At 38.1% G+C, this 13627-nt stretch overlaps 1 protein-coding gene across 3 annotated transcripts in view; it reads right to left on the reverse strand.

The window, feature by feature from the left end:
• ANKS1B (ankyrin repeat and sterile alpha motif domain containing 1B) overlaps positions 1 to 13621 on the reverse strand; it is a 1301363-nt gene extending 1287742 nt beyond the window's left edge. For all 3 annotated transcript variants that reach the window (XM_011934483.1, XM_011934476.1, XM_011934469.1), the window contains exon 1: positions 13075 to 13621. In XM_011934483.1, coding sequence (XP_011789873.1) covers positions 13075 to 13208 — 134 coding nt within the window. In that variant the 5' untranslated portion in view covers positions 13209 to 13621. The remainder of the gene's footprint in view (positions 1 to 13074) is intronic.
• Positions 13622 to 13627: the final 6 nt, after the last annotated feature.

Genomic DNA, 13627 nt, shown 5'->3' on the forward strand with positions numbered 1-13627 from the left:
CTAAAAAATCCTGAGTGCCCTGCTGGTTAGTTGAATAATACATGGCTCAATGATTAATGAGCTTTGTCTAATACACATACACACACACACACACATATGCAGCATAAAACAAACCCAAGAAAAATTTTTAAGAAACAGTTTAACCATTGTTTGTAATTCTTCACATTCTCTGCTTATGTCTTCAAAGTTTCTAGCAACCTTCAGGATGACAGACCACTCTGGTCAATAGCCAAAGCAGCTAACAGGAATAACTCTGCTCTGGGCTCCTCCATTGCTGGAGTTTACCCAGCCAAAGAACATCCCTGCAGAATTTTTGCTGCTTCCCCCAAACACACTCCCACTCACTGCCATCTCCACACTAGCAGTAAAATATCTATATAAAACAGAGATAATTCTGTAAGTAAATAGAGCAGTTTTTTAGTATATTCAAAACACTAGGTACTATATTTAGCATATTTGTGTAATACATAAAACATTTCAAATGTAGATTACTAACTAGAGGTACCAAACAAGAACCTAAAGTGACTAATAGTAATTCAGGCCAAAAAAAAAAAGAAAAATCAATGTGGAAGAATGCTAATTGAGATCCAGGTATCAGAACTTCAAATGCTTCCCATGTACCATAAAACATAAGTTTTAGGAATAACCTGAATGCTGAAGCCAACTTGCAACACAATTTTTTTAAAAAGAAAAATAAAATACATTTTTTTAACATTTGAATATCAAACCACGTTAGGCATTAACACCGTGACACAACTTTGTTATGTATCTCTGTCACCTGTGATATAATAAATGTGTACAGAAATACTTTGTTTTATTGCACACTTCACAGATACTGTATTTTTTAAAAAACTGAAGATTTATGGGAACCATATGTCTAAGAAGTCTGACAGTACCATTTTTCCAATTAGGCCAATGTGCTCAGTTCATGCCTCTATGTCACATTTTGGTAATTCTCACAATATTTCAAACTGTTTCATTATTTTTATATCTGTTACGATGATCTGTGAACTGAATAATGCTGTGTGTGTTCTCACCACTCCACCAACTGGCCATTCTATCTCTCTCCTTCTCCTTGGGCCTCCCTATTCCCTCGGACACAACAATATTAAAATTAGGCCAACGAATAACCCTTCACTGACCTATAAGTGTTCAAGGAAGGAAGAGTCACACATTTCTCACTTTAAATGAAAAGCTAGAAATGAATAAAGTTAGTGAGGAAAGCATGTTAAAAGTCAAGACAGACTGAAAGCTAGGCCTCTTATGCCTAACAGTTAGCCAAGCTGCAAATGCAAAGGAAAAGTTCATGAAGGAAATGAAAAGTGCTACTCCAGTGAACACATGAATGATAAGAAAGCCAAAGAGCCTTATTGCTGATATGGAGAAAGTTTGAGTGGTCTGGATAGAAGATCAAAACAGCCACACAACACTACCTTAAGGCAAAGCCTAATCCAGAGCAAGGCCCTAACTCTTCAATTCTATCAGAGCTGACCGGACCTGGGGAAGCTGCAGAAGAAAAACCTGAAGGTAGCAGAGGTTCAGAGGGTTTAAGGAAAAAAGTCATCTCTATAACATAAAATGGCATGGTGAAGCAGTTAAGTGCTGATGCAGAAGCTGCAGCAAGTTATCCAGAAGATCTAGCTAAGCTAATTGATAAAGGTGACTACACTAAACAACAAAATTTCAATGTAGATGAAACAGCTTTCTATTGGAAGAAGATGCCATCTAGGACTTTCATAGCTAAAGAGAAGTCACTGCCTGGCTTCAAAACTTCAAAGGACAGGCTCCCTTGTTAGGGGTTAATGTAGATGGTGACTTTAACTTGAAACCAATTCTTATTTACCATTCCAAAAATCCTAGGGCCCTTAAAAATGATGCTAAATCTACTCTGCCTGTGCTCTACAAGTGGAACAACAAAGTCTGGATGACAGCACATCTGTCTGTAGCATGGTTTACTGAATGTTTTAAGCCCACTGTTGAAACCTACCACTCACAGAAAAGAAGATTCCTTTCAAAATATTACAGCTCAGTGGCAGTGCACCTAGTCACACAAGAGCTCTGATGGAGATGTACAAGAGACTAATGTTTCCGTGCCTGCTAACACAACATCCATTCTGCAGCCCAGAGACTGAGGAGTAATTTTGGCTTTCAAGTCTTCTAATTGAAGAAATATATTTCGTAAGGTTGTAGCTGCCATAACTAGTGGCAGCTATAGAACCACTAAGAACATTTGCGGGCCAGGTACAGTGGCTCATACCTGTAATCCCAACACTTTGGGAGGCCAAGGTGGAAGGATCATTTGAGCCCAGGAGTTCAAGACCAGTCTGGGCAACATAGGGAAACTCTGTCTCTACAAAAAATTTTAAAATTATCCAGGCATGGTAGCACATGCCTGTGGTCCCAGCTACTCAGGGGGATGAAAGGAAAGTATCACTGAGTCTGGGAGGTCAATGCTGCAGTGAGCACAGTGATCATGCCACTGCACTCCAGGCCTGGGTGACAGACTGAGACCCTATCACAAATAAATAAATAAAACATTTGTGATTCATGGGAGGAGGTCAACATTAACAGCAGTTTTGGAAGAAGTTGATTCTAACCCTTATGAATGACTTTGAGGGGTTCATTATTTCCATGGAGGAAAGAACTGCAGATGTAGTGGAAACAGCAAGTGAAATAGAAGTGGAGCCTGAAAATTGGACTGACTGACAACAATCTCATGATAAAATTTGAACAGATGAGGAGGTGCTTCTTATGGATGAGCAAAGACATTGGTTTCATGAGTGGAATCGACTCCTGGTGAAGACACTCCTAGTGAAGACACTGTGAACACTGCTGAAACGTCAACAAAGGATTTAGAACATGACATAAATAAAGCAGCAGCAAGGCTTAAGAGGAATAACTCCAGTGACTCCAATTTTGACAGTCCTACCATGGGTAAAATGCTATCAAATGGCATCTCATGCTACGGAAACATCTTTTGTGAAAGAAACAGTCAACTAATGTGAAACTTCATTATTGTCTCATTTAAGAAATTGCCACAGCCATTCCAAGCTTCAGCAACCACTAATCAGTCAGCAGCCAACAACACTGAGACAAGACCTTCCACCAGCAAAAGGATTACAACTTGCTGAAGGCTCAAATGATCATTAGCATTTTTAGCAATGAAGTATTTTTTAATTACGTACATTGTTTTGTTAGACATAATGCTGTTGCACACTTAACAGAGTACAGTATAGTGTAAACATAACTTTTATATGCACTGGAAAACCAAAAATTTTGTATGACTCACTTTATTGCAGTGGTCTGAAAACCAATCTACAATATGTCTGAGCTATGCCTGTACATCTAAGTAATAACTTCTGATATAGGCAAATATTATATGTTTATATCTAAAATAGGTTTATATAATCTAATAAAAAATTCTAGCGACTAAATGAGTAGCAAAAAGAAAAGACTTTTCTATCACCAGTCATATACTCTCTCATTTCTCACGTCTCCAGTCAAATCCCTTCCCCTTCAGCCTTTAAGACGGAAGAATTAGCCAGGCATTGGGGTTCACACCTATAATCCCAGAACTTTGGGAAGCCAAGTCAGGAGGATGGCTTGATTCCAGGAGTTCGAGACCAACCCAGGAGTTGAAGAACAGTCAAGGCAGGAAGATCACATGAGCTCTCAACAGACCCCAAAAGACAGGGTTTCCCTATGTTGCCCAAGTTGGTCTTGAACTCCTAGGTTCAAGTGATCCTCCTACCGTGGCCTCCCAAAGAGCTGGGATTATGGGCATGAGCCACTGTGCCTGTCCCACAAATGTTCTTAATGGTGTCTAGCATGGTGAATCCTTTCCAGAAGGTTTTCAATTTACTTTGTCCAGATCCATCAGAAGAATCACTACGTATGGCAGGAGTTTGAGGAACAGTGAGGCCCTGTCCTTACAAAAAAAATTTAAAAATTTGCTGGGCGTGGTGGCACATGCTGGTAGTCCCAGCTACTTGGAGTCTGAGGCATGAGGATCACTTGACCCTGGGGAGCAATGAGGCTGCAGTAAGCTGTGATCACACTGCTGCACCCCAGCCTGGGTGATAGAGTGAAAACTTGTCTCCAAAACAAAGGAAGAATTGCCACCTGTATCCAACATTCTCTTACAAGCCTGGCAAAATCCACTCCATTTGTTCTGCCAGAAGAGGTCGATGGCTTTCCTATTTTGGCCTAATGTTTTGTTGCCTCTTTAAATGAAAATATGAACAGAGCTTTCTTTCTAAAAGCTTTACCAATCAATTACAACTTCACTATGAATTAACTGTCAGGTCCCACAAACACTTTTTAGTGTTTTGGTGGTAAAGAAACAAAAGAAAAGGCACTGGGCCCATGAGGTTAGAGGATAAATTAACACTGATGTATAAGCATTCCCTTTCCTCTGCAGCCTCACCAGCATCTATTGACTTTTGACTTTTAAATAACAGCCATTCTGACTGGTGTGAGATGCTGTCTCACTGTGGTTTTGATTTGCACTTCTCTGATAACTAGTGATGCTGAGCATTTTTTATATGTTTGTTGGTCACTTGTATGTCTTGAGAAATGTCTGTTCATGTACTTTACTCATTCTTTAATAGAGTTACTTGTTTTTTGCTTGTTGACTTATAAACAAGTTCCCTATAGATTCTGGATATTAGGCCTTTGTCAGATACATAGATTACAAATATCTTCTCCCATTCTGTAGGTTGTCTGTCACTGTGGAAAGCAGTACAGAGATTTCTCAAAGAACTTAAAATTGCTACCATTCGACCCAGAAATCCCACTGCCGTGTATATACCCAAAAGAAAATGAACCATTCTACCAAAAAGACACATGCACTCATGCTCATTGCTGTGCTATGCACAGTAGCAAAGACATGGAATCAACCTAGATGCCCATCAATGGTAGACTGGACAAAGAAAATGTGGTACGTATACACCATGGAATACTATGTAGCCATAAAAAAGAATGAATCCATGTCCTCTGCAGCAACAGCTCCTCCAATGGAGCTGGAGGCCATAATCCTAAGAAAATTAACACAGGAACAGAAGACCAAATACCACATGTTCTCACTTATAAGTGGGAGCTAAATATAAAGCATATATGAACAAAAATAAGGGAACGATAGACACAGTGGACTACTAGAGGGTGGAAGGGGGGTAGGCTACAAAACAGCCTATTAGGTGCTATGTTCACTACCTAGGTGATGGGATCCATGCTCCAAACCTCAGTGTCATGCAATATTTCCATGTAACTAATCTACACACATACTTCCTGTATCTAAAATCTGTTGAAATTCTTTTTTTAAATATTGAGATAGGCTGGAATCTAGAGATGATGCCAGCTGGCACAAAAACTGGAGCCAGGGTGAACTTGTAGTAATTAGAAAAAAAGGCTTTTTCTCTGAGATGTGATTGAGGAGGGTTAAAGGGAATGTGGTGTGGGAAACAGAAACAGGAAAGGAGGTTGGCTGTTTATGTTCACATTCATCAATCAAGATTTGATCCAATTTGATCAAAGAATGGTAACAAGTCTAAGAAGTTTGTTTCAGTTCACTTAACTAGAAGTAATTAACCACTTCAAATAAAGCTACTCTCATAACACAACGGAATCCAAGTAAGTCTACTGTACAGCTTAATCAAAGTTCCATTTCACAACTAGATCCATGAAGACACGTCGTTTAATAAGAAAGCATGATTCATAAGAATCAGATTCAGAGATGAACACTCTGGACAGTGCAGTAGAAGAAACAGAGTGTTTTAGTCTATTCCGTGTTCCTATAAGAGAGTACCTGAGACTGGGTAATTTACAAACAACGTATGTTTTTGTGATTCACATTTCTGGATGCTGGGAAGTAAAAGAGCATGGTACTAGCATTTGCTCAGCATTTGGTGAGGACCTTCTTATTGCATTATCCCATGGCAGAAGGCAGAACGGCAAGCAAGCATGGGAAACAGAAAGAGGAAATGGGGCTGAACTGATTCTTTTGTAAGGAGCCTCCCATGATAACTAACCCACTCCCACAATAATGGCATTAATCCATTCATATATGCAGAGCCCTAATCACCGCTAAAGGGTCTCACCTGTTTGTTTTTGTTTTTATTTTGAGTAGGGTCTCACTCTGTCACCTAGGCTGGAGTTCAGGAGGCATAATCATTGCTCACTGCAGCCTCAAACTCCTAGGCTCAAGCAATCCTCCCCACCCAGCCTCTCAAGTACTTGGGGCTACAGATATGCAATTCCACACCTAGTTATTTTGTTTTGTTTTGTTTTTTATAGAGACAGAGTCTCACTATGTTACCTAGGCTATTCTTGAACCCTTGGCCTCAAGTGACACTCCCGCCTCAGCCTCCCAAAGCCTGCGATTACAGGTGTGAGCCACCATGTCCAGACAGATCCCATCTCTTCATACTGTCACAGTGACAAATAAATTTCAACATGAGTTTTGGAGACAACATTCAAATCATAGCACTGTGGAAAACATAATTTATTCTTTGGTCATATTTTTTGATCCATCTTCAAAAATCAATTAAAAGCCTCACCCAGATTTAACACAAATGTAAAATTTATTTGATATCCTACTGACACTAAAGAACAAAAGTAGACTCTAAGAAAAGTTTCTAGATCTGTATTACACAAGAAAATTCAATGAGTTTTCAACTGGCATTGTGCCTCTGCTTGCCTGTAAGGCTTACATAACCATGTCCTCACATGCATGAGAAAGAACTGGAAGATAGAAGAGTCTTCTTTGTAAATTCCTTTTTCAAATATAAAATATTCTCCCATATCAACATATGATGAGTAATAAAAACTCACTGTATTTTAATTAACATCATTCTGCAATATGTCCAAAATGGAAACTAAAGACACTCTAAAATGCATTAAGTGTTAAATATCTTCAGGTTCCATAGGTTGAAATTAGTCTTTTCTAACCTTTGTCTGGCATTATAGTCAGCTTCCATTTCTAGTTAAATACTCAGAAATAATGTCTACCATAGGCTTCTGATCGAATTTTCCAAAATTACCTCAAAATTATTTCATTATATAACTGAACTAATCAAATTGTTTACTGTCACCTGAAAGATTAACTTGCTAAAGTCAGTAGAGGCACTAATAAATATTGTATGCTTCTGCCTTAATGTCAGTGAAGACTTGCATCAGCCTTTGTCATCTGTAAGAAATCACTGTCACACAAGAAACTGCAAAGGATGGGCAGGTTGAGTAGTAGTCACTGGCTGGTTGCCCTAGTTCACTGCTACACATCACCCTCAGTGTTTTGAAAAGGGAGCTGAAAACCCTGCTCAGTGAAGAAAGAGGTCAATACCAAAATTCGCTCTCCTTTCGCCTTACTCCCCATCAGGCAGCTGGCACTGTTCACTCTGGCAGATAGAGCTCCCTGAACATAATGGTGCAATCACCACTTCAAACATCATTACTATCTAAAATAGATAACCCACTTGCAACTTGACTATTTTTATAGATATAACGTTTTCATGGAGCTTAACTGCTCTATTTGTGATTTATTCCATTTAACCAATGCAGTTTCCCTGAAAGTGAGTTTCTTATATCAGAGTCCCAATAACCACAATTGCCCAAATAGTTGTGAAAATTACAGTACTTCCTAGTTGCCTGTTACCTCCTTGTACTCATCACCAAAACGTCATGAGCTGAATCCTAAATCTGAAAAATTATAAGCTCTCTGGATTTTATGTCTTTGGTGACCAGAAGATTGTTTCGCCCCACTTCTTACTGATCTACTTTTTCATAAGGGGATCTTAAGAACTGTATTATTTATTTCTGACAAGAATTTACTAAATACCTCTTATATAAAACTAAACTCTTCGAGGCATTAAAAAAAATCAAATAAATTGAGGCATTAATAAACTTTTATCACTATATTAAAATACAAATAATTCTCAATCCAATACTCAGCAAAAAATTAATTAAATATACATTTTACATGGAAATTAGTTTTGTTTAGAATAAAAGGTAGTTGTGCCAAAGGAAGAGAGTTTTTTTTTTTTAAGATTTTGCAGCTGTCTTATAAAAGATATGTTAAATAAACTGAAATTTCACATAAAATGTGGAGGAAGAAAAGGAGGGAGGCAACTCAATTTTAGTGCTCTGATGAGCTCAGATTTCTTTAAGGATGAAAGGGGGTAGTAAGAGGTATAACTGCAAGCAAACACAAAAAAGAAATACATACTTGTCCAGGAAAAACGCTAATGTCCTTTTAAGCTAAGTTTGAAAAACAGAAAGGAGTTGTAATAGTTCACTAATTTAACCTTAAGTTCTGACAGAGTAAAAGGAAAACTGTGGGTAGTTTTAAACCACAAGAGAATTTTCTATGATATCTAACAATGCCAAGAATCTAATTCTTCCCAGCTTTTATTTTGCTTCTATTTTCCCTATTCAGAACCATTTTCAAATCAGAAGGGATAAACAAATAATTTCAGGAGATTACTGAAGGTCCAAACAGAGACCATAAGGGACAGTAAGCTGCTTTAAATAAGTATGCATATCCAGACCCAGAAGAATTAGATGCAAGAGGGTAGAAGGAATTTTCGCCAATACTAGGAATTACCAATGACTCACTGCCAGAAACAAGCCATAATAAAGTAGACTGATTTTGATGGAATTTAAAGGGATGGATCAAAGGAATGCCATACACTTAAACACAGTGTGAATTTAGAAAGGCAGTAGATAAAATAACTCACAATATTCTCACAGGAACAATGGAGAGAAATAGCTGATTGTCTATTACGTGGCTTCAATTCTGGTAGAAATACCACGAGTAAAGATTGCTACTTTAAAATTTATATTAAGTTGAAGAGAGGTGCTTTGGGGATACAGCATAGTGTGTTGAATTTAGGTTACAGAAAACATGCTTATTAAATCTCTGGATGATACAGAGGACAGAAGTTAATATGCTGAAAGACAGATTGAAGAGTTAGAAAGAAGAAAAAAAAAGAGTCAAAAATATCTAGGGAAATTACAAATATAACCTAAAACAAATCAGATAAAATGGAATAGGAATATTTTAAGCTCAACTAACACTTTTAAAAGTACCAGAAAGGGGAATTATGGCTTCACAGGTCATTGAAAAAACAATACCAAGAAATTGTAATTGACTATATGTTCAACTTGAGCCAACACCATTACATGGCCCAGAAAATCTTGACCTGTAGGTAGGTCTTAGATCAATAATAAAGAGATAATAATTTCATTGTATCATGTTGTAATAGCTGCTATTTTATTTTAATTACATAATACATATTCATTACAGAACACTGGAAAATGCAAATAAGGAAAAGGAAAATAAAGCCCACCCACAATTCCACCACTCAAAGATGAATACTATCTTCATTTTGGCATCTTATCATTCCAGACTACTTAAGCACATTATAAATGTTCACACAAACTTATTTTTCCTTGCAAAAACAAGATCATACTATAAATGCTTCTTGTAACCTGTTGTCCTTGGGTATTTTATTCAGCCATAATGTTGTACTCTGGTCAAGGGACATCTACTGCATTTTGTTAATTTCTAGTCACCATATTTTAAGAGGGTCATTGCAAAATTTGAGAATATATAAAGAAGGAAAAAGAGAGTAGTGAAAAGTATGAAAACTAAGTTCTTAACACCTATGCTCTCTTGCCATATAAAAGGTCAATACAGATGATAGCTCTTCCATGAAAAATACTTATAAGAAAACAAAAATACATGCACCCAAACAACTATCCTGGCAGATGAATTAGACTACTTTATATTGACCCGTACAGTCAATCTACTATCAATTGCTGAAAGTCACAGGGAAGTGGATTTTAGCTCAATGACAAGAAAAATTTTAAAATAATTACAGCTGTCAAAAATAGAATGGATCTAGTCATTGGAAGGTCTAACAGGGCTAGAATAACTAACAGGTAAGAGATGTTACAGACAAAATTTCTGCACTAGGTGAGAAGTTGGAAGAAAGGTCCCTCCCTATATGAAGATTCTATGATTCTAATGAGAAATTTACTGCCAGTCCAATATGAAGCAAATCTTTAGTCATTAAGGCCTTAAAGAATAGAGTCAAGAACTTTAGAGGTGCATGAAAAATATTAACACTAACGATGAACACCTATATGCTAAATGTTTTGCATTCATTACTTTATACTTCATTTAATCCTTTTATAACAATCTTATATGATACGTACTATTATTACTATTTCCATAAGAGTAGTGAGGCTTAGAGAGGTTTTTTAACTTATTCAATGGCATTCTTACTTTTGCTGAAAATTGCAGTGCCACCCAAAAGCATACCGGATTCCCCATTATACAGTTACTGCTCAAAGGATAATTTCTTATTATCAGTAGGTAACAAGTAATCAGAAGCATCTTCAGAAAAGTTCTTGTCTAGTGAACCCTCAAAGGGCAGTTGTGAGATTTTTTTAATTAGAAAAAAATATCAAAATTTAAGGAATTTCAAATTATTCTTCATAGCAAAAAATGTTCAGATTGGACTGTCTAAATTGGCCATATACCTTTAAACTTTTGTGAATAAAACAGATTCAATGAATGAGACTTAAAATGTGGTAAAGCAAATCTGAATCACACATTTTCAAATCTTTGCCATTATTAATTATGTGACCATGGGCAAGTCCTTAATCTTATCTTTTTATTCCTTCATCTGTGAAATGAGAATGAACCTCCTAAGGCTGACATAAGAATTGAATGAGATGACACATGTAAGCATTTAGCATAGGGTCTGACACCATTATTACCCAACCCAAGTAATAAAGCAAGTGGGGAAAAAGTGCCAAACATATTCTACAACTCATTCTAAAACATTAAGAAATTTCAAAGTGTCATTATGTTTGATAAGGGGACACATTTTCCATTATCCTGCCAATAAATTTCTGATGACAATCATTTTTGAAATAAAGTGACAACTAAATAACATGTGCCTTCTTTGGAATGTCATTTTATGCAAATGATCGCCCAAATAATACAATTTCAACTCTCATTTTCTTCAGACACCATTCATTCAGTGTAAGATGGATAAAAGCAAGTTTAAAATTATTGGTTTTGTTTGTGATTTTTACAACTTGGTTGTACTCTAATAAACAAATGTTGTTTACTTTTGCTTTCTATGTGCAATCTTTGTTGTAGAGCTACTGCTGCTATCTTTGACAACACCAGCAAAAGAGAAAACCTCTCATTCAAGATATATATACACTCTGGGTCACTATTTTGATACTTTAGTGTTCACTAACATTAAATACTTGGTATTTTATCCCTAAAACTTGACATCTATTCTTTAAAAAGAAAAATCACAGCTGGGAAAAGAGTATTTAAAGGATGTTTGCTTTTGAGTTTTGTCACAAAGAGTGTTTTTAAAATACGATTTATCACAATAAAATTAACGGAAGTTCTCACTGTTCTCAAAGAATTCCTCATGTTTTCCCAAAAAAATGTTTATTTTGAGAAACCTCTTTCAGCATACCAGTTTCTAGACATAATCATTTTTATAGCTGATGGATCCACTGGCAAATATTTTTATTTTACCTATAACTTAAAACTGTAAAGAGATAAAATGCTTTTATATAAACTACATGTGACTACAGGCAATTATCAGAGCTGCAATCTGAAATACGCACACATTGTCTACCTGTGTTTGAAACTGAAGATTATTTAACAAGGGAGTACACACAAGTCATCTCTATGACCTATTGAAAAAAATGTCCTATAAATATTCATTCTTCTGACATAAACTATCATTCCAATAAAATGTCACTGTCAACGAGTATATAGAATAACACATGGGGCTTTTTAAAATCCCATCAACTACTTTTCAACTAAATTTATTTCACTGTAATAGAAACTTTTCATTTTCCCTTTTAACTAGTCCTATAATTAATTGCACTGTCTGACCACCACGACCTATGAGAACTTGTGTAAAGAACGCAATGTCATCACCCAAAAGTTTCTATTAAGCACTTGTCAAGGGTACCATGGAACAGTTTTTTAAAAACCAGGGAAATCACTTGGGTTTTTTAAAATTTTTACAAACATAATTGGGTTATCCAAGAGATGTTTTAAGGTGAAGATATGAATGACAATTGATGACTCCAAAAATATCCAGGATGAATTGGATAGCCACGATTTTATAAACTAAAGAGCTTCCCTTGAATTGTATCTAGTGAATACTCTCCAGGCTTCCTCCCTCCCAGTTGATTTCATTTGTCCATCAATACAACTTTCAATAGTTTCTCAAGTACGCAAATCAACCCCGCTATTTCCAAGGTACTGCTGAACGAAGACCTTGACATTTTTTAAAATGTCATCTTAGACTCTCCAAGCAATACCAGTCTCACCTACATCTTCACATTAAAAGGCCTCTACTATATTCCATACACACTATCCCAATCCCGACCTGGCATCCTTCATCCTGAGCTATAATAACCAAGTTTCACTCAGCTATGTCCAGGTAACTGAAAGTACTGCTGGGGCTGCCTAACCTGCCTCATCAAGTTTTACACACACCCTGTACTGAAGACATCTCACCAGAAAGAAGGTTCACTCACTTCATTTTGTGGGATCATAACCCACGGCACAGCAAACGCCTTCTGCAAGAGAAGGTAGGAGCCACCGAAGGCTGTGGCTTTTGCAGGGTAATTGCATGCACGCAAGAGCTTCCCTGACAATTTCATTTAACTAGACAAAAAAGGCTGGGTTCAAAGCTGCAAATATATAATAAACGTTGACGGAAAGCGGGTGGAACGTCGATTTTCTTCAAGCAACACTAGTACATGTACAAGTTCTGCACCACGGTTCAGAGGAAAAGTAGCTTACTGACGCATTGATGGAAGGCTATTTTAAAATTACTCAAAGAATCTAAGGCATCAATCTGACTGGGAGGCTCATACCTCCTCTCCATACACGCAGTCTGTTTTCCCATCTAATTTAAGAATGAATCGCTGGCAGCCACCAGGTGCAATAACCGTGAGGAGGAGGACGTATATCCATCACAATGCATAATGAGGTGTGCCAACCCCGGAGCTGGTGCCCGTCCTTACCTTAGCAGATTAGACAGGGGCAGGGGTCCGGATCCACCGCCCAGGATCCCTCCTTTCCTGCCAGACAGGAGTTTCTCCACCAGAGCCACATTTCCAGTGCGAGCAGCTTCCAGCAGCTCCTGGTCCTTCCCCATAGTCTCTCACCGACTCCCCCACGGAGTCCTTACCCCACTCGGGTCCTCCTCCCCACCCACCCCCACTCCCCAAAATCCAGGGCCCTCCTCGCCCCACCCTAAAATAATGCAAAAGCTTCAGCACGGAGATCTCCCTGCAGCCCCAGGCAGGGAGCACCACTCTCTCCTCCTCTTCGGGGCGCAGCTTTTACAATGGGGATCAGACCATGTCTTGAAAGAGGGGCTGGCCGAGCTGGGAGCCGCGACGCGCCCCCACAGCCACTCCCCTGTATTCCCGAGGCCTCGTTCCCGCGGGTGGGGCGTGAGGGGGTGGGGACTCGGGGGTGCTTTTGAGGAGCGGGAGGAGGGTGGTGAGGACTGAGGTCGGAGGAGGAAGAGGAGGCAGCAGAGACAGTCCTCGCTGGAGCGGGAGCGCAGGG

The sequence above is a fragment of the Colobus angolensis genome, unplaced genomic scaffold, assembly GCF_000951035.1.
Source record: "Colobus angolensis palliatus isolate OR3802 unplaced genomic scaffold, Cang.pa_1.0 Scaffold10, whole genome shotgun sequence".
NCBI lineage: Eukaryota > Metazoa > Chordata > Mammalia > Primates > Cercopithecidae > Colobus > Colobus angolensis.